The sequence below is a fragment of the Phascolarctos cinereus genome, unplaced genomic scaffold, assembly GCF_003287225.1.
Source record: "Phascolarctos cinereus isolate Bilbo 61053 unplaced genomic scaffold, phaCin_HiC Scaffold_5;HRSCAF=322, whole genome shotgun sequence".
NCBI classification, from domain to species: Eukaryota; Metazoa; Chordata; class Mammalia; order Diprotodontia; family Phascolarctidae; genus Phascolarctos; species Phascolarctos cinereus.
This window is the reverse complement of record NW_027555958.1, coordinates 340,351,099-340,373,860: the sequence shown is the minus strand read 5'-3', so window position 1 is coordinate 340,373,860 and position 22,762 is coordinate 340,351,099. Positions and strand designations below refer to the sequence as shown.

The 22,762-nt window shown below is 34.9% G+C and overlaps 1 protein-coding gene across 1 annotated transcript in view; it reads right to left on the bottom strand.

Annotated features, from left to right (window-relative positions):
* Positions 1 to 22,762, bottom strand: part of RYR2 (ryanodine receptor 2) — a 794,727-nt gene that overhangs the window by 416,915 nt on the left and 355,050 nt on the right. Inside the window, 3 exon segments of the mRNA XM_078156251.1 lie at positions 3,240 to 3,361; positions 12,709 to 12,873; positions 20,663 to 20,819. Coding sequence (XP_078012377.1) covers positions 3,240 to 3,361; positions 12,709 to 12,873; positions 20,663 to 20,819 — 444 coding nt within the window.

The window sequence follows — 22,762 nt, the reverse complement described above, 5'->3', positions numbered from 1 at the left end:
ATTTGAGATGAAGAATAATCATGTCATAAGAGGTAGAGAGTTAAGAATTATGAAAAATAGAGTCAAGAATTAAGTTCATGATTTATAATTTGTGATTATAAAATTACATGGTAATTTCTACTTAATAAAGCCCAGAATGTTTTAGTTTTCTTTTGCTCAAAGTTATTTTCATTGGTAATACTTAGGAAAAAGTTGTTTCTTTCTTAGGAAGTATACAGTAATAATCACACAACAAGAGAGAGAATAAATGTTCATTTGCATATATGGCTAATTAAAAAAAGAGTAAAATGATCTCATAAATCTTGAAATTATTACCAGGTATTAATAGATCTTACCACATCAATATGCCTGTATCCTATTTTATTTTAGGTAAGGAAAACTATTGAAAAAACAACAAATCTGTGAAGGTAATGCCACTGCAAGTTACTTCTGCCTTTTTTGGAGAATAAAGTCAGGGCAGAAAAAGACTGAGAATTAATTGATCATTAATAACATATAAGTATGTAGTAACAAAAATAAAAATGACCAACTAAATTAAACTAACTAAATTGAAACTCAAATCCTAAGGACTCTGTATTGTGAAAACTGAGAAATACATGCATTTAATATGTTAAAGATGAAAATATTTGAAATGTTAATAGCCAATTCTAATTAAGAGAGTAATAAAAATATTTTATTTATAAAATGTATCCTTTAAAAATTCAAAATGATACATAAACCTCTCAAAGATTGGAATATTATTAAATGATTTGTTCAATACTCAGAACTTTTCTTAGGATAACCACTGTAATGATCACATCAATAAACACTTTTGTTCAATCAAAAACTTTTATTAAAGACTTACTATGGACCAAGCACAGTTCTAAGCACTGGGAATATAAGAAAGGTAATAATGGAAACTCAAGGAACTCAATTCTAATGAGAGAAATTAATACATAAATAACTAGGTACATACAAGATACATACAAAGTAGATAGGAAGTAATCTTGGATAAGAAAGAAGCTGAGGGAACTAGGAAATGTTTCTTGAAGAAAATGGAATGTGACCTGAGATTTAAAGGAAGCCAGGGAATCTAAGAAATGGAAGAGAGGAGGGAAAGAAGTCCAGGCATTGGGGACAGCCAATACAAATATAGAGAGACAGAAGATGGAGTGTTTTAAATTTTAAACTCATTCTTAAGCACTAAAAACACACATTCCCAGCAAAAACCTCAAAGGAGATTTTTTAAAAATTAAAAAGCCAATAAAACAAATGTCAGTCATCTTATTCACACTTTGTTAACTTGTATTTGTAGAAAGAATTTTTTAAAAAGTAAAAAATGAAAAAGTTCAAAATTGTATATGTATGTGCTCTTAGTTAAAAAAAAATACAAAAACAACCTACAGAGTCCCAACATAGAATCATAAATGTCAAGCTCAAAGAGACTTTAGAGAAGATCTAGAATAATCTCTTAATTGTATAGATGAAGAATACTAATTTTTTAATCACTTGGAGTCTCACTACACAAATAAATGACAAAGCGGAATACATAAGAAGAATCTTACCCTTTTGATGTTATACAAAATTCCCTTATATTTACTTTGTATATACATTTATGTGTATATGTTGTCCTCTGCCCCATGAACTTTAAGTTCATTGAGGGCAGAGAATGTTTCATTTTTGTCTTGGTATCCCCAGACACAGTGTTTTGAACAGTAACTGTTAACTGTAAAAATGTCGTATTATAGTATAGCACTGCTACTTTCAGTGTAGATAAAAATAACATTTTCTTCTTGATAAAAACCTCAAAAGAAACCATGTAAGTAATAGATGGGTTTAGAGTCAAAAAATGTAGGTCTGAGCCTCGACTCATACTTGGTAGCCGTATGAACAGGAATCACTTTTTCCTCTGATCCCTCTAAGGAAATCATTTTCCACATTGATAAAATGGAGATAATAAAATTTGCACTAAATACCTGTTGTGAAGAAAGAACTTTATGAACCTTAACATGATATATACATTTAGGTTACTATAATAATAATTCCCTGAAATCAAGGTAAGAAGGCTTAGGAACATTTTAAGGCAATCACTGTATCAGTTGGTAAACTTCACAAAAAATGTAATAAATATGACATTCATTTGAGTAATACAGCATTTAAGGAAATGACTGAATGACTTCTTCATAGTTTGAAAGAGTTTGAATGTCCTTCAGCGTTAATCAAGGGCTGATAATAGTGGGATGTTGAAAATTTTTGTAGGCTTTATTCTACAGAAAATTAGCTGGTTTTGAGGTTTTTTCCAAACTTATAGGTCCCCTGAACCAGTGGTTCAATAATTTTTTTATGAAAATTATTTTATTTATTTAATTACATGGCATAATTAATAGAAACACCAGAAAGACCAAGCTTCTAGGTAACATATATGGATTTAAATGAAAAAAAAAATCTAAGATGCAATATTTATTATATGTCTACTATATGCAATGAACTCTTTGATACTCAGGGATGAAGAAAGATAAATCATACTTTTCCCCCCAGATAACCTTCCTTGTGGCTTTCTCTTTTCATAACAAGTATCTTTTGGATTTCAGATATAATCTGTTAGCCATAGGATCATTGACCTGTGTGAACACTCACTCCCTAAATAACATGTTTTAAAAAAATGTGGAGCTATTACTTTATGAATTCAGTTAGGAAATGACAAAAATTCATTTACTCCTTTGTTCTACATTTTAAAAACATTATTTCTGACATTTAAATCACATTGATTTTGTTTCTATACTTGAAGTTTTGTAAACCTTTTATAGATCAGATTTTGAACTTGGCTTGGATCTTTCTGGGAGACATTTTTTTCTTAACTCATTGAAATATTCATAGTTGGTTACTCCAGGTTGAATTATATTATGATTTCCAAATTTTTTATACTTTTCAAATTCATTCAGAAACTGGAAGTCTGGATAGTTTGGTGAACTAATGACAGAACTTTCATTTGGCTGTATTGCTAGGAGGAATCAAGCAATACTGACAGGTATGAGTTGAAACTGTGCAAAAAATTACAAATAGTTTACAAATAGCCTGGTGGCAAATTATGCAAACAACACCTCTTCATCTGTTCTACTGGTTTCCAAAGTGCCTGGATTTATCCCATCACATTTATTTTCCCATTACGTTGATTAAGGTCACCATAGTATGATTCCAAAGTTCTACAATTTGAGAAATTGAAAAAAAAAAAAGATAAAATAATTCAAAAGGAAATGCACCTTATAAACCTATTGAAAAGGAAGACTGTGCTACGGATTACTCGTGCAGTACGTGATTCTTCATGCTGAGACCTGGATAAGTTTAAGCCGTCATCCATATGGCCTTCGTGATGCATGATAGCCTGAAACAAAACAGCAATGAGTGCAATAAATACCATTCTGACAATGTTTCCTACCTACACAAGAATAAGACTGCACAGGGTCTAAAAGTTACATCACAAATCCCTAGTCAAATATCAAGAGAAAACAAGTAAATGTGTTCTCAAGAGCTGTTTAATTTTAACAACTGAATATCACTAAGCTAAAATATTAAGGTGAACATGAGAAAAAAAACTGTGTTTTCATAATCAAATTCTGATGAAGGCCCCATTGCCTAAATTACATAATCTATGTGGAATAACAAAAAGAAAATAACTTTCATTAGCATTTACACAGATATTACAGATGCGAGTTTGTTAATTAATAAACAGCGAAATGAGAACTTCAAGGAAATTTTGCTTCAATTCAACCAAAAAAAGCCTTTATTTTTAAAAAATTAATCTTTTATTAGTTAGAATGATGATTTCTTTTGCCTGTAACAACATCAATGTTGTTAAATCTCAGGGCATGTTAACATCATTTTAATGTGCCGATAATTAAAAAGTTTAAATTAGCACTAAAGAATTCTAAAGGAAAGAATAAAAGGAGAAGTAGTCAAATATTTGGATAGTTCTTCCTAAGAAGATGTCCCCTACTCACCAAATATATACCAAACCATTCTCCTAAGAGGATGGTAATTTAAGGGAGTAACGTTAATACACCCAATTTTAACACAAAAAATATCAGCAAATCACTAACAAATGTCTAGTGTCCTGATTCTCAACTTGCTCAATGCTTGTCTTTCTAGACTATTTGTGCTATCATAACATAGTCTAGGAAGAATACAAATATAGCCTGGTATATACCATCAATCAGTAAATCAAAAAGCATTTATAAAGCACCTACTACATGTCAAGCACTTACCAAGTACTAGGGATACAAAGACAATGATGAAATAGGCCTCGCCCTCAAGCAATAGTTTCTATTCTACTGGTAGGTGGGAGGGCTGGATGGGAAACACATAATAATCATAAGATAATTTAGAATACAAGCACCTTGGGGACTCATGACAAGTCTCATATAAGTGACATTTCAGCTTAATGAAAGACCATTAGAGATAAGTTGGACATGAAGAAGTGCTATCTAAATATGAATGAGAGCCAGTGACATGCATGGAGCTGGGACATGGAAGGACATTGGTGAGGAACAGCTAAATAGAGGAGTCTGACTGAACTGCAGAGCATAAGAAGTGGAAGATACAATAAGATTAGAATGGTAGATTGAATCCAGGCTGTGAAGAGGTTTAAATGTCAAAGACAGAAGTTTCTAATCTATAGGTTAATAAAGAAGCACTAGCATTCACTAATGGGGGAATGACATGCTCAGATCTAGGCTTTAGGAAGATCACTTTTACAGCTGTATGGAAGATAAGTGGAGAAGGAAGAGACTCAGAGAAGTGAGAACAATAGGGAGGCTATTGAAATAGTCATGAAGAGAGATAATGAGGTCCTCAACTAGGATGGTATATGTGTAAAAGAGAAAAGGGGATCGATGTGAGAGATGTGGAGACAGAATTGACAAGATTTAGGAATTAGATATAAATAATAATAGCAGCTAACATTTATATAGCACTATGTGCCAGTTACTCTGCTAAAAACTGTATAATTATTATCTCATTTGATCCTCAAAACAATCCTTGAAGGTAGGTGCTATTATTATTCCCACTTTACAAATGAGGAAATTGATACAGACTGTAGTTAAGTAACTTGTCCAGAGACAAACAGCTTGTAAGTATTTCAGGCCACCTGACTCCAGGTCTAGCACTCTATCCACTGTGTCATCTAGCTGAACTGAATGGTTATGTGAGATAAGGAGAATAAAGAATTGAGGAGAACTCCTAGGTTGCAAATATGGATGACTATAAGAATGGTGCCAAAAAATAGGCAAGGCTGGGAGGAGTGGGGGAGTGGGTAGGTTTATGGAAAAATAAAATTATATCTGTTTAACACATTGAGTTTGAGATGTCTATGAGAATATGTAGTTCAAAATGCCTTACAGGCAGTTGTTAATTTGAAACTAGAGCTCAGGAAAGAGTCTAGGGCTGAATCTTGTCATCTGGTAAGAGATGATAATTGAATCCATGGAATCTGTTGGTATACATACATACAAGTATTATATGGTCTAAGTATGCCCTTAGTAATATATAGATAAAGGTGCATATGCACTGCCTATATCAGCACATGTCTACATGTACATCTCTGATGTATATCAGCTATATTAAGTCATGAAGGTATCCATAAATAAATATGAAAGTATATAATTATGTATACTCCTATCCACATTCCCTAAGAATCTTTTAAGAAGCAGTCAGAAAGAATTCCTTTGCTCAACACCATGTTCAAAAAGTAGAGCCCAGCAAAAGCCAGTATTATAGCACATCCTACCTTTAAAGCACATTTAGTTTAGTTGAATCAAAATGTTGTTTTCTCTCAATTTGGTTTTTCACTTCAAACTATCAGCTATCCTTACCTCAGGGAATACTTAGAAACTTATGTTGGTCAATAATGGCCACTGTCAGAGTGATGTGGTCCTACCAAGATATTACAGACCTGAAACTTTTTTTTTCTTTTTTTGGGCGAGGCAATGGGGTGAAGTGACTTGCCCAGAGTCACAAAGCTAGTAAGTGTCAAGTGGATGAGGCCACATTTGAACTCAGGTCTTCCCAAATCCGGGGCTGGTACTCTAACTGCTGCACCATCTATCTGCTGCTAGACCTGGGGCTCTTAACCAAAACTTGTTTAAAAGTGATTACTACATTTCCATACCATTTGTTTCTTTTGTAATCCAACATATTTTATTTTGTATATTTTTAAAACTTCATTTTGAGACAGATTTTACCAGACTGCCAGAGGCCCATGACACAAAAAAAAATAAGAAACCTTGCTACATATAAAGATTCAGATCTTCATAGAAATGACCCAAAAACTTTTTAATGGTGGAAATTCCTGAGTTGTATCACAAAGCGAATAACTGATCTGTCTGTAAAACAGATAGCAAGAAAAATGTGAAGGGACTTAGTTCAACAAGAAATATTCCTATCAGTTCCCTTAAAGGATCAGCTAACATTTCATTAAAAGAAGCACAGGGATATTCACATACTAGAAAAATAAGACCCTGTTAACTCTCATGTTTAGCCAACCAGGTACAGGCAACAACTGCCTGTTAGGCATTTTGAACTACATATTCTCATAGACGTCTCAAACTCAACTTGTTAAACAGATACAATTTTATTTCGCCATAAACCTACCCCCTCCCCCACTCCTCCCAGCCTTGCCTATTTTTTGGCACCATTCTTATAGTCATCCATATTTGCAACCTAGGAGTTCTCCTCAACTCCTCATTGTTCCCCTCAAATGGAATGGCAACATTTTCTGGATTTCATGGAGACTCCAAAGAAACTGTCTGCAGCATATCTATTTCAATCTCAGCTGATGAATGACAAATTAATTCTTCATAGAAAAATGATCAGTTGCCATTTTAGTTCATTAGCACTTGCCTCTTCTACCACCTGTGGAAAGAAATCTGAAAGGTAAAATAAGAATCCTTCAAGTAAAGAAAGGTTCTTGTTCATGTTACCTACTGATAGGGTTACTATCTGTGATGAGCATAAATCTTTAATTAGGCCATTTGACACAACTACCATGTTACCTGGGTCTAAAATTGCAAGTAGCTTTAACTAACAAAGCTGAAGATGCTAGAATAGCAAAGAGGCAAGTTGTAAGTAAACTGTTTAAGTGTCTATGAGTGTAGTGTGAGAACAACTGAAAAAGAAAGAGGCAAAAAGTGGCTAGCGGTTACATTTGTACAAAAAAAGTTCTCAAAGGTAGTGACAGCACACATGGTAGTGTAAACATGAGTCTGCTATTCGTAGATAAAACACAGCTGAGCAAACAGAGAAGATATCATACTGGTGAAAAGTTCTAGGAAAAAGACTGGCAAAGTTTGCTATAAGGGAGCCTCTAGTAACAGAATTCTCAGTGTAATGGATGAGCTGAGTAACCAGGCAGTTTGCTGTGATGTTTTCCACTTGAGTAAACAGTAAAAGTTATAGATAACTAAATATCTTGGTTTTAAGTAATATGGAAGGCAAGGCTAATACTCCATTAACTGTGCAATCTTTAAGTTTCTGCCAGATCTAAGTAGCAGCTATAGACATGTATACAAAACCCAAGATTGTCTCTTTCCTATAGGAAGTAGATGAAATCAAGAAATGTTTCTCCTTATTCTATGGATTGCCATAGAGAATTAAGTATTAAAATAATAAAAGAAGTATGTCACCGGGAAAACAAAGACGGGGCCTGAGGAAACCCGCAACAGGCCTTGGGACTGAACCAAGGAAAGCTGCGGCAGTTTCCAGACTTCTCAATCCGCAAATGCCAAAGACAACTTAGTGGGAAAGGTCTGCAGTGATTGCTTCCAGAGCTCTAGGCCCACAGACAGTCAGGGAATCAAGCACCTGATTGGAGGGGGATTGCAGGGATCTCTTTGCTAGTGCTGAGGCAGAATTCTCTTGCTTTTCCAGTGCTTGGATCTGCGTTGCAGTCCTGGGGCAAGGAGAAGCACTGGGGAAGTGGAGCTTGTGGTGGCGGATGGAGAATCCTCCCCACAATTCCAAGGCACTCACAGACCAGAGCACAAGCCAGGAAAGAAGTAAACACATAGCCTTTGATCATACCATGTTGGAAGAACTGAAAAGGTCCCAGAGAAGTATCTCTGCAAACAGCTGCACAAAACCCCTGAAGCTTGGGACAGTACACTCTCCACACTGGAAGCAGAGCCCTACCTTAACAAAGAATTAAAAAGATAAGCAATTGGCTGGGAACATGAGCAAACAGAGGCAAAAAACTCAGACTACAAAATCTTACTTTGATGACAAAGAAGATCAAAACATACAACCAGAAGACAACAAAGCCAAAGCTCCTACATCCAGAGCCTCCAAGAAAAATATGACTTGGTCTCAGACCATGGAAGAGCTCCAAAAGGATTTTGAAAATCAAGTAACAGAAGCAGAGGAAAAACTGGGAAGAGAAATGAGAGTGATGCAAGAAAATCATGAAAAACTAATCAACAGTTTGCTAAAGGAGACCCCCCAAAAAATAGTGAAGAAAATAACACTTTAAAAATAGACTAATCCAAATGGAAAAAGAGGTCCAAAAAGCCAATGAGAACAATGCTTTCAAAAGCAGAATTAGTCAAATGGAAGAGGAAGTCCAAAAGCTCATTGAAGAAAATACTTCCTTAAAAATTAGAATGTAGTAAATGGAAGCTAATGACTTTTTGAGAAATCAAGAAATTACAAAACAAAACCAAAAGAATGAAAAAATAAAAGACAACGTGAAATATCTCACTGGAAAAACAACTGACCTGGAAAACAGATCTAAGAGAGATAATTTAAAAATTACTGGACTACCTGAAAGCCACAATCAAAAAAAAAAAAACCTAGACATCATCTTTCAAAAAATCATTAAGGACAACTGCCCTGATATTCTAGAACCAGAGGGTAAAATAGAAATGGAAGGAATCCACTGATCACCTCCTGAAAGAGATCCCAAAAGGAAAACTCCTAGGAATATTATAGCCAAATTCCAGAGTTCCCAGGTCAAGGAGAAAATATTACAAGCAGCTAGAAAGAAACAATTCAAGTATGGTGGAAACACAATCAGGATAACCCAAGATTTAGCAGCTTTTACATTAAAGGACTGGAGGGCTTGGAATATGAAATTCCAGAGGTCAAAGGAGCCCTTAGGATTACAACCAAGAATCACCTACCCAACAAAACTGAGTATAATCCTTCAAGGGAAAAAATGGAAATTCAATGAAATAGAGGACTTTCAAGCATTCTTGATGAAAAGACCAGAGCTGAATAGAAAATGTGACTTTCAAATAAAAGGCTCAAGAGAAGAATGAAAAAGTATTTAATGAATTTACCCATTGTTTCTGGGTGATTCAAGGACAAAGATAGATTGTGTATAAGTGTCTTCTTCTCCCCACTATCCCTACAAAAAAAGAAATGATACTAAATTGTGGTTAAGAGTACTATTCTATGTCAAGTAAAATCCTAATAGATAGTGAATTGCTCAGAGATCTTCTCCAAAAACAGTGACTTTAGCTTTATTGTGAGTAGGATGTTCATATTTAATCAAATTTAGTAGAATGCATACTAAAAGAGAAGAATGAGGGAGAAGATAGCTTCATAAGAACAAAAAAAAAAAAACAAATCTGGTCACATGAAATCTCTTAACCTCTATAGTCCATGAATAGTATCCAAATTTGGATATGTGAGATTCTATGCACATGCCACCATTCTTCAAAATGGACACTGTATATCCAGGCCCCATTAACTTAAAGCCTTTAGAGTCATTCACAATTGGATTCATGTGAAATGCATGATTATTGAAAATTGCATATTAAAGATATATAATGATGTCTTTTTTTTTCTTCCATTAAAAAAAAGTCTACTAGACACTAGAAATCTCACTGTCATTACAAGTGATGATTACCACTGTGACTGGGATCAGGCTACAGACTACATACCCCTCTGGATGTTTACAGAATATCAGGAATGTCTTGGAAAAGATAAATCTCACAGACATATGGCCTGCTTGCCACCTGAGACAGAGGGACTATATCTTTCATTTTGACTCTCATAAAACATATTTGGGGACCCAGACATTTTTGATGAATAAATCTTGGAAACTGAAAGTTAAAAAAAAAAAGAAGATAGAATATATAGTCTTTGTCAAAAGAGACACAGGACAGTGGAAGAATTTGACATGAAGAATAATGAACAAGAACACCTAACAAATTTGAGATTCCCCCCCCCAAAAAAAAGGATGAGCTGGAGAAGGAAATGGCGCTTTCTGTTTTCATAGAATGATGATATGACATTCATCTCTATAATTATACACTGTCTCCCCTTGCTATGAAGGAGAAGCAGGGTATCTGGGCTTGGGGAATGGGACAGAAAGCACATGGCACACTAGCATTGGAGAAAGTGGCAGCCAAACGCAAAGAGAAAGGGACACAGAAATATGTGATGTGGCTCCCTAATAGGGCTGGTTATCATTTCACAATATGTTAGGTGAAGAAGGATGAGCTCAAAGATGCCCACCAGCAACCATACATCCAAGAAATGGGAAGCACAAATCTCCGAATCCAATTTCATAACAAATCTCATATATAGAGACTATCCCACAAACGAGCCAAGACTGTCTCTAGTTCCTATGTCCTTCATCTAATGACTAGTCCTAAGGGAAGTATGAGTTGCATCTTTTGTAGGAATTGTGATGTTGTACTCCTTTGCCTGCCTAAGAGACGACTCAACTTGTTTATGACCTAGAACTACTGGGTTCAGATATATCCTATGTTTGGGTGATTTCTTGGAGTCTGGACAGAAGTGGGCTTAAAGAGAAAGAGTACATATTTAATGTTTAATATATGTTTAATGTTTATTATCTGATGTCTCCATTATTAAACAATATTTATTTACTTAGTGGTTCTATACTAAGATTAAAAACACTACATACAGCATTCTAGCACTTGTCCACTTCTATGAAGAACCAATTCCATTACATCAAGGTCAAAAGCCTCGGATTCATTCAACACAATATGTTAAAAAAAGAGGAAGGTATAAAACTATGGGTGAGGGCTCACACACCCTAAGATGACAAGTGGCATTGCCTTCTAGAGAAAGGTAGAGCTGAGGAACTGAAGAACTCTGACTCCAATAACTAGAGAACTAGACATTTATCTATCACTTCCATTCCAGTGGAACATAAACAAACTGCTCATGTGAGTGTGGGGCTTTCCAACAAGTAGTTAACTACTCATTGATTAACATGATAAGGATCCAAAGATGCCACTAGTCAGTCCATTAGTCAACAAGCATTTAAAAGTGAAAAGAGGATATTCAATACTGGTCACAGGAGGAAGAAAAAAAAATTAGCTACTGACTTCTTGCTATAGTGAGACAGCCATATGTTGACCTGACATGAGAAACCACAAGACATGCTGTCTTTCCAGAGTATGTTTCCAGGATATGACTCCCCAAACTTCTAAGATAAAATAACCAATACTTACATTTGGGTATTCATATGGGGATAAATGATATTAGCAGAAGGAAACCAAATAAGAATCACTAGAAGTTTGAGAAGTCCAAGGAAAGAAACTGAAGACTTTGGCAGCACAAGCAGTGTTTTTGTCACTGCTACTGACTGAAAGTATTTTAGAAGAGAAAGGCAGTGTTGGGAAATAAGCTAATAAGCAAGACAGTTTAGTTGGAATAGTTGGAATTCAGATGTCTGTAACAGAGATTAACATGCAGACTTTTGGCAAGGGATGGAGACTGAAAAGGTCCAGGAAATCTGCTTAAAGATTTGCATATCGCAGAGGGAAAGGAGAAGATAATCTATACGTTTCCATTTTGCCAGATACCACACAGAGTAAAAAATTTGACATGAGAAAACTATCAGTGAAGAGGAATAGTAATTCACAAGAGACAATATTAAAGAAAAGGCTAGTAATAACATTAATGAATTCAGATATCAAAACACAAATAACAATATGGGAAAATCACACTAAACTAGACATCTTAATGCAAGGAACTAATTTTAACTTCAGAGGCTTCAGTAAGAATTGGCGGGATGAAGTTCAGACTTGAAATGTAGCAGTGGAAAGGTACACCCTTAGTCAAAAGATCAAATTAGATAAAAGGACAGTAGAATACCATTCTAGACCAAAACAACACATTCATATGAGAAATCTATAAACTACAGTTGGCAATGTAACACAGAACAGTTGGATGAAGACCAATAGAGGACAAAAAAGAAATGACATTGTGATAAAAGAAAACAACGGCCCATCCAATTACTGGGAAATTAGATATCAATTCTGGAAGTGTGTCACAAATCTGATAAGTAAGAATGCTACAGTAGTGATGGATATTTCATCTACTCAGATACCTGCAGCCTATCTTTTTGTTAAAAGCAAAGGTGCAGATATTTTCTTAACTGGCAATAACTATATTGTATTGACACAATTTCCCCTACTATTTTCAGAGCACTTCTTTTCATTTTAAATTAACTAAAGAGATGCTATGTTTGACTCTAGTGCCAACAAACTGGGGATATAAAAATCTAGTAATTTAATAATTCTAACAAAATTCTACTATAAAAATCAGATTGTGCTAAAGAATCCATGATAGTGGTATCTGACCTGTCAATAGGTGACACAATAAATGCTGATAAAGAGGACACTGGAATCATTACTAATATATCGACTGTGTAATTTGTCATGCAAAACAACATAAGATGAATTTTTTGTATAATCTTACCTTACGCTGTATCGATCCCATTCTTACAGATTTCACATCCACAGACTGGTAAGTAAGCCAGAGGCCTGTATCTACATGTTGTATGTAGCACACTGAATCACCATACTTTATTTCTGATGTTCCCATACCATCTATTTCTTTTCTCATCCCTATGTCTAGCTTTTCCTAGATGGAAGAAAGAAATGTTATATGTGTTAACAATTACACTATAATAGTATTAATTAGATAGGCAAAGAATAGTTATAAAACTAAAGGCAAGAAATTCCTTTATCTAAGTCCCATTCCATTCATTAGTTCTAGTGTGCAAATCAGAAATCCTGAAAAGCAGTGCCTTAAGTTTACTTTTCTTTTTATCAATTTTAACTTCTAGTGATAAGTATTGAAATGTATAAAGAATCCCCCCAAAATACACAAAAGTAAAAATGACTGTAATTATATAAATCTTCATGAAATTTTATTTGACTGTTCTTTTTCTTCCAATATCTGGTTCTATTCCTTTGTAACTTTCCTAGCAATATCAGGTGAACCATGTCCAGTTGTCCTGATCTGTATCTTGCCACTGGACCCAGATGGCTCTGGAGGACAGAGTGAGGCTGGTGACTTTGCACAGCCCTCCTTGCTTAAATCCAAGTCACTTGCAAGTCATGGTATCGTCTTCCTGATGTCATGGTCCTCTTCGAGAAGGAAGGACAAACAACAGCAATATCAGAATCTCTCCCTCCTCGGTCCCAGTCAATATTCTAATCTGTATCCCATACATTTTCTGTCCCAGCTACTAAAATTCTCTATTAGGACTAAAACTATTCTTATTCAGAATTCTTACCACATCACAACACTGATCCTGTGGCAGAGACCAAAATAATCATACATATCACAGTGCTTAGAAAGGAGAACAAAGAAATTACCAAAAGCCCAAAATTACTCTTTCTCTAGACTTTTTCATATTCACCTAATATTACACTTATTTGTAAATATATTTTAATTCTTCCACTAGATTATAAGCATTTTCAGGACAGTAAAAATATAATTTTTCAGCTCTGTATTCCCAGAAACTAGTCAGATACTTCACACAGAATGGGTGTTTGATAAATGTTCATGAATTAAAACTGAAAGAATTAGAAATGAAAGTTGTACTCTCTACCAGCAAAGAAGCACTGCCCACTACCTCCGCTAGTCTACCCCTAGCCTAATCACCCTGCAGGAGGAGAAGGAACTGAGGAGCAGATTAGAGGCAACCTATTCAGGCCTAGCCCAGTATTCTCTTAACAACTCAGGGAGATTGTGAATTTTACAATTCATCTGCCATCAATCACTGGCCACATATGAGAAAATCATGCCCTACTTCCACCTCTACTCTTTTGTTTCTACCTGCCTTAACCCTAAACCACCCGTATCAAGGCCACCTGCCCCTTCCATGGGCTCTCCAAAATTTCTGTTCCAGAGTGAACAAACTTCCCTTCATTCTGGACCTCTTTCTCTCATACTCTCTACTCTTATGGAGTCCTGGATTCCCCTTAATGACACTGTGCCCTTGGTCATCCAGTTCTATCATTGGCTGTACCTTATTACACCCCCCCCCTCAACACACTAGTCTTAAGATGGAATGACCCTGCTCCCTACCAAACACTTTCAAACTCTTGTTTACCACCAGCATTTAGCAACTTCCCCTCCTCTGAAGCTTACTCAATCAAAATTGTCTAACCAAGGGACAGCCAGTGGATAGAGCTCTGGCCTTGGAGTCAGGAGGACCTGAGTTCAAATCAGGCCTCAGACACTTGACACTTACTGTGTGACCTTAGTCAAGTCACTTAACCCCAATTGTCTAAAAATAAATAAATAAAATAAAAAATGTCCACCCAATCCACATCATGATAGCTGTTATATACTGGGTCACTCTTCTTCCTTTCTCAAGGATTTCAGCACCTGACTCAGCAACTTCTTCTCCGACTCCTACCTTCGTTAGAGGCCATCCAACACTTATAATAATGCTCTATCAAATTCCAAAACCTCCTAATTTCTCAGTTTTTCTAAGGTTAAAATTATTTTTTTATTTTGAACTTAACAAAAATAAGTAAGAATTTCCATACGCACAGAACAGAAAAGAAGGACTATGAAACTACCTGTCTCTATAGTATATAGACTGCTTTTCTTTTTAAACTTAATAAATTCAACATGTAACTTTCTTGCATGTGATTATTTCTGACATTAATTCTCAATTCTCTTTAATGCATCAAAAAAATCTTTGAAAAACTGTCTTTTCTTTTTCATTTTCTTTTTTGTAGAAATATATCTAGTCCTTCTCCTAAGCATAACAAATTGAAAAGGAAGAAAAAGAAAATCTTTGTAACATGTGCAAAATAAATTCTTGCATTGGCCATGTCCAAAAATGTCTTATTCTGTATCTTGAATCTATCATCGATCATGAAGTGGGTAACATGGTTCGTCATCAGTTCTCTGGAATCGTGGCTGGTCATTACATTGATCATAATTCTTAAGTCTTTCAAAGTATTTTTGTTTTTACAATATTGTCTTTATTGTACTGACTGATCACCTGGTACTGTTCCCAGTTAACTGCTTTCCTTCTAATTTTAACTACCCTGGTTTTCTTTATGCAAAAACTGGTTAATTTTATGTAATCAAAATTGTCCAATTTATTTCCTGTGATCTCTATTTCTTGTCTGGTCATGAATTTTTCCCCTATCCATAGTTTCAAAAGGCAATTTTTTTCTCTGTTCCTTTAATTTGTTTAAAACGTAACCATTTATATCTAACTCATCTGTTTGAATTTTACCTCGGTACATAGTTTGAGTTGTTGCTCTTGGCTTAATTTCTGCCAGACTATTTTCCAGTTTTCCCATCAGTTTCTGTCAAATAATGAATTCTTACTCCAGTAGCTGAAGCATATGGGTTTATTGAAGACTATGCTATTATGTTAACTTCTTTCTGTATGTTGTATACTTCAGCCTCCTTAAACCCATGGCTTATACTTCCTCTCCACCTCAAGTACACACTGAAATGGTTACACACTATATCTTAGCATCACCCATAAGTGTTCCACTTCTCTATAAACTTTGACATTCTCCTGCCTGGATACATTATCTTATCATTCCACCTCTTCTTATGCCTTATTCCTTCTAAACTTTTTCTTTACCCTCATCAAGACTTCTAATCCTCTACCCCTCAATATTTTCTCAGATTGTTAGGTTTAGTCTAACTTCACTTTCCCCTCCTTTGAATCTCAACCCAATGGTTGTATTTCAAATATACACTGTCACCTGTTCTTGAGTCCCTTGTCTTCTAGTCCTATAGTTGCTCATCTTTTGCCAAGTCTTAGCTCTTTATTATTCCCACCCTCTACTTCCTTGGCATCTACTCATAGACTGCTGAACAAAACTGGAGGTCACACAACTGACTCAGTATATTACAAATTCAGGTTATCCACCTTCAACTGAGCCCTAATTACACTAATACAACCATTTTATTCCTCCATAATTGATTTGCTATTTCACTGAGTAGAAGAGCTATTCCAAACATTCTTTTCCCTCTTGAAGCCTACCACAAGTCCTTTCACCTCCTCTTCCCAGATGAGAAGCTCACCTCTTTACTAAGAAAATTGGAGCCATCTGACATAAGGTCTCTCTTCTCTCATTCTCTTTATCTCAAAACCCCTCCACATCACTTCTGCTCATTTTCTTACTTCCTTTCTCCAATACTCTAACAAAAAAGTGTCATTTCTCCTTACAAAGGACAATCCCTTTATACGTGCATTTGATTTCATCTTGTTCCAATCCTCTCCAGAATAGTGCAACCTCAATCATTCCCTCCTTTGCCCCCCACCCCCACCACACCCTGCCTTGAATTTTAAACCTTTCCTTTTCTATTTCCTTCCCTGACTTCAAACATGTCTCATACATGCATGCGCGCGCACGCACGCACACACACACACACACACACACACACACTTTCACTATAACATACCATATTCCAAAGCTATCATCCTATATCTGTTCTCTCTTTCTAAATCAAAGGGCCAAAGTCCTTGATTAAGCTGTCTTCAATTGATGCCTTCATTTCCACTCTTCTTACTCATTCTTCAATCCTTTGCAATCTGGTTTACTACCTCATCACCCAACTGAAACTGTTCTCTCCAAAGTTAACAATAATCTCTTAACTGCCAAATCTGATTTTTTCCTCTTAGTACTTATCCTTCTCAAACTATATGCTACATTTGACACTGTTGAATACCATCTTCTCCTAGGTGCTCTCTGCCCCACTGGGTTTTGTGAAAATATTCTCTATTATTTTCTTCTCTTCTCATTTTGATCATTCCTTGTCCATTTACTTTGTTATCTCGATGTCCAACTCATGCCCTTTAAGAAAAAGAAATGAGCTCAAGAAGAAAAAAAAAACCCAGGACCAGATGGATTTATATGTGAATTCTACCTAACATTTAAGGAACAATTAATCATAATACCACACAAACTACTTGAAAAAATAGGTAAAAAAGGAGTCCTACCAAATTCCTTTTGTGACACAAATATAGTTTTGATACCTAAACCAGGAAGAGTAAAAATAGAAAGAAAACTACAGACCAACTTCCTTAATGAATATCGATGCAAAAATTTGAAATAAAATACTAGCAAGGAAATTATAGCAACATATCACAAAGACTATATGTTATGACCAGGTGGGATTTATTCAAGGAATACAGGGCAGGTTCAATATTAGGAAAACTATCAGTATAATTGACCAAATTAATAACTAAAATAACAAAAATCATACAATTATATCAACTGATGCAGAAAAAGCCTTTAACAAAATCCAACACCTATTCTTAATAAAAATGCTAAAGAATAGGGAAAACAATAAACAGTATCTATCTAAAACCATCAGCAAGCATTATCTGTAATGGAGATGAGCTAGAAGCCTTCCCTGTACAATCAGGAGTGAAGCAAGAATATCCATACTATTCAATATTGTACTAGAAATGCTAGATATAGCAATAAGACAAGAAAAAGAAATTGAAGGAATAAAAACAGGCAATAAGCAACTAGAACTATCACTGTAGATAATATGATGGTATACTTAGAGAATCAATTGAAAAACTAGGTGAAATAATTAACAACTTTAGCAAAGTGGCAAGATATAAAAATAAACCAACGTAAATCAACGGTATTTCTATGTGCTACCAACAAAACCCAGAAGCAGGGAATAGAAAGAAATTCTATGTAAAATAACTGTAGACAACGGAAAATACTCCAGAGTCTGTGTGCCTAAATAAACAAAGGAATTATAAGAAAAACTGCAATTACAAAACTCTTTACACACAAAGAAAGACAGATCTAAGCAATTAAAGAAATATTAATTGTTCATGAGTAGGTAGAGCCAATGTAATAACAATGAAAATTCTACATAAGTTAATTTACTTTTTCAGCATCATGCCAATCAAATCAACAAAATATTATTTTATAAAGCTAAAAAAATATATAAAAATTCATATGGAAGAACAAAAGGTCAAGAATATCAAAGTGATGAATGAAAAAAATGCATTAGGAGGAGGCCTTGCAGTTCCAGATTTTGAACTATATACAAATGGTAATCATCAAAACAATCAGGTAATGGTTAAGAAATACAGTAGTTGACCAATGGAATAGATTAGGTACACAACATATGGCAGAAAATGATCATAATAATCCAGTGCTTGATAAGGCCAAAGAGCCAAGCTTTTCTGGTGAACATTTACCATTTGAAAAGAATTGTTGGAAAAAACTGGAAAGTAGTTTGGCAGAACCTAGGCATAAACTAAAATCTCACATCTTATACCACAATAAAGTCAAAATGGACATAAATGTAAAGGGTAATATCATTACCCCGGGGAAATGTACCTAAGGATGTCTGTCTATGGATAAGGGAAGAGTTTATAATCAAACAAGAGATAAGGAGGATTACAGGAAATAAAATAGATAATTTTGAACACATTAAATTAAAAAGCTTTTGTACAAACAAAATTAATGCAGTCAAAATTAGAAGGAAAGTATGAAACTAGGAGAAATTTGTCTGATAAAGACCTAATTTTCCAAATATGTAGGAAACTGAGTCAGATCTATAAAAATCAGAGAAATTCCCCAGGTGATAAATGGTAAAAGGATATCTTCAGGCAGTTTCCAAAACAAATCAAAGCTATCAATAGTCATATGGAAAAAAAAATGTTTTAAATCACTGTTGCTTGGAGAATTGAAAACGAACACAACTTTGAGATACCATCTGACCCCTATCAGATTGGCTAACATAACAAAAAAGAAAAATGATAGACGTGGGAGGGGATGTAGAAAAATTAGGACACTAAAACACTGATGGCAAATTTGTGAACTAGTCCATGCATTCTGGGAAACAATGTGGAACTATGCCCAAAGAGCTATAAAACTATGCATACTATTTGACCTAACAAATACCACTACTTTATTTGGCATAAATAGTTTTTTCTATATTTTAGTATTTCTATATTTTCTATAGATTTTTCTATATATTACAAAACCCAGCAGAAATATATAGAAAGAAAAATTCCATTTAAAATAAATACAAAATGTTCCCTGCCAAGAGACACACAGAAGTTATATAACTACAGCTACAAAATACCCTTTACTCAAATAAAGGCACAGCAAAATTACTGAAGAAATATTAATTGCTTATAGGCAGGCCATATTAAAAAAAAGACTATCCAAGTAATTTGTCTGTTCAATGGCATAACAATTAAACAATCAAAGGAACACTTTTCAAACTAGAAAAAATAATAATAAAGTTCTTCTGGAGAAACAAAAGGCCAAGAATCTGAAGAAAAATAATTTTTTAAAGTGAGAATTAATAAGACCTACCTGTAACACATTTAAAACAATACTACAAAGCTTTAATCATCAAAATGATTTAGTATTGTTAAGAAATAGTAAAGTCAATCAGGGGAACAGATTAGGTCCAAAAATATAAAAACAAACAAGCATAGTAGCCTAATCTTTGAGGCAGCTAGATGGCTCAGTGGATGAGTGCTGGGCTTAGAGTGAGGAATACTGAGTTCAAATCTGGCCTCAGACACTTTCTAGCTGTGTGACCCTAGGCAAGTCACTTACCCTCTGTTTGTCTTAATCCACTGGAGAAGAAAATGGTAAACCACTCTAGTATCTTGGCCAAGAAAGCCCCATAATGGGGTGACAGAGTCAGACGTAACTGAACACTATTTAGTTTCGGCACACATCTCTCTGACACTCAGGAATCCAAGTGCAAAAATACTATGTCTGCAACTTGAATTCACACATAATGCAGAACATAGTGAAAATACTTGTGAATTACATAGTAGTAAACTCACAAATATGACAATTAGTAAGATGAGTGTCATATAGCATTCTGACAGTAAATATAGCAGGACAGTAGAATCATAATTTTAGGGGAAAAAACTGTTCTGAATGCTACTTCAGTGCAGAAAGATAATGTTTTACTTTTATTAAACAAACATAAATGGAAAATACTGCTATATCTATGCACATACATATATATTTATGTATACAAGTATGTATATATGTAGAGAAATAGACATCATAGTAGTAGTAGTAGTATAGTAGTAGTAGTAGTAGTAGTAGTAGTAGTAGTAGTAGTACTGGTAGTATTGGGAGTAGTAGTGGTAATAGTAGTAGTAGCATACAGAAGGAATGTGGTCTATGTAGGCTTTACTGATAAACAGTTAAGAATACTTCAAGCTCTTTACAGAGTTCCTATTTGGAGTTTAGTAATTCAGGAAATGGGTTTCACAATAAATAAACTGGAAATTTGGTGATATACTTTCAAATATGTTTATATGATTTTCTTCAGCTTTTCCAACGTCATAGAACCAAAAACTTGTGATGAATGAAAAAACTGAAGGAGTTAAGAGAAACAGAATGACTACCACAGTAAAATTCTTTCCTACCTTAGAAGAGCGGAAACTAAATGCTGTTGATTTGACATCAGCTTTCTCTTTGTCCATAAGCAGAAGGCTTTTGTCATCCATAAGACTTAAGTATTTCCCTGTTGTCACATGCCGCAGTCGGAATGGCTGACCCCATCTGATGTGGCTCCCACTCCATCTAACAAGAAAAGTTAAGATTAATTTCTAAAACTGGGTTATTGTGTATTATTTTAATATTTAATAGTCAAAGATACAAGAATATTAATTGTACCGTGAATATTTTTTTGAGATGCCAAGATATTTTTTGAAATGGCTTCTTTTTATATTAACTCTATTTTTATGGCCACAAAAGTCAATACTACAATCAAAGCCTGATCATTAACTGGATCACATACACACAAAAATATGTGTAAGATGCTGGTCTATGCCTGGTTTTTATCATATTAACTGCTCATGAGCAGGTTAAGTAAGTATAATGAAAAAAATGGCAAAACTACCCAAATCAATTTATATATTGGTTGTCACACTAATCAAACTACCAAAAAATTATAATACTGAGCTAAAAAAAAAAAAGGTCATCTGGAGTAACAAAAAGTCAAAAGTATACATAGAAGTAATAATGAAAAGCAACAAGGAAGAGGATCAAGTAATAAGTACTAGATCTCAAACTTCTGCATAGCAGTAGTCATAAAAACTATTTGAAATAGTTTAGGAAATAGAGAGGCCTTCACATGTATAATGGGAATTGTATTTCTTGCCTTCTCAATGGGTAGAGGAAGAGGTAGAGGGAGGGAGGGAATTTTGGATTTTGGGGGGGAATTTTTTTTTAACAGAGAGGCTGCTGGGAAAACTGGAAAACAGTCTGGCAAAAACTAGGTATACACCAATTTCTTACATCAGATCTTTAAATAATTTCTAAATGATTGTATAAATTAAGACATAAAATACTGTATCATATACACATTAAAGGAACAGGGAAAAAATTTAAAATTAAGATCTATGGATAAGGGAAGAACTTGTGACCAAACAAAGGATAGAGAGGACCACAGAAGATTTTTGATTACATAAACGGGAAGAGTTTTTCCACAAAACAAACCAAGGCAACTAAAATCCCTAAAAATTACCTTTCCAGGCCCTATCATCTCCTCAAGCTGTCATATTTTATATAATATTTTCCCTCATTTCACCAAAGAAACTCTTAAAAAGTTGTTCATACTTGGTGCCTCCACTTCCTTTCCTCTTACTAAAGTCTCAATCTGCTACAAAGTGAATTTTGACTTCACCTCTTAACTGAAACTTTTTTCTCCAAAGTTACCAGGGAATGGGCCCATGAAACTCTAAGAGCATACAAAGAGTGCCACTGACACAATTCTCTATGGAAGAGGCTAGAAGTCTAGTCAAGATAATGTGCAATGGAAGTGCTTTAGAGACACTTTGGAGCATTAATATATATCCTGTAATTGACTGCTAACCTTGTTGTAGATAGCAGTTTCAGGTATCGGTAACAATTAAGAAACCATACTTTAGGCTTGTGCATACTTTGGTACTGTGCAAAAGTACTTTGACATACTTTGGAACTACACAAAAGTGGACTCGGTCTCTTTCTCTCGCTTGGTTTGACTACCTCTTCAAACGACTTCTTCCTGGTAGACGGCATCTAGTGAGAGACAGTGGTATGAGGGGAAAGGTCTTGAGCCATGACCTCATCTGAGACTAACATGTGGTCACCTGAATATGGACTTTTTTCTTTGCCTGTCTCAGTGTTTGTACTTTGGTTTTAGGTGAGTACTTAGAGTCTAGTAATTGAGTCTATGAAGGAGTTTACCAGTCAGCCTAACATTAATACCCCAAAGAGTGACCTTCAGAACCAGCCAGCAGTAGCTGAGACTGGTACTCATCCAAAAATGATGTCACATTTGGATGGGGGACCAATGCTATGCAGAAACTGTGCTAAGTGCCAACTCTACTCAGAGACAAAGGTGTTATAAAGGAGAATGTGCTCTCAAAGTATTGGGGGAAATTTTAGTACTTCTGTCCTTGCTATATTTTTTGAAGGGAATACAGCTTTATTAAAGCTAATTGATGTTAAGTGGTTAAACTGAACTGAAGTGCTAGTCATTG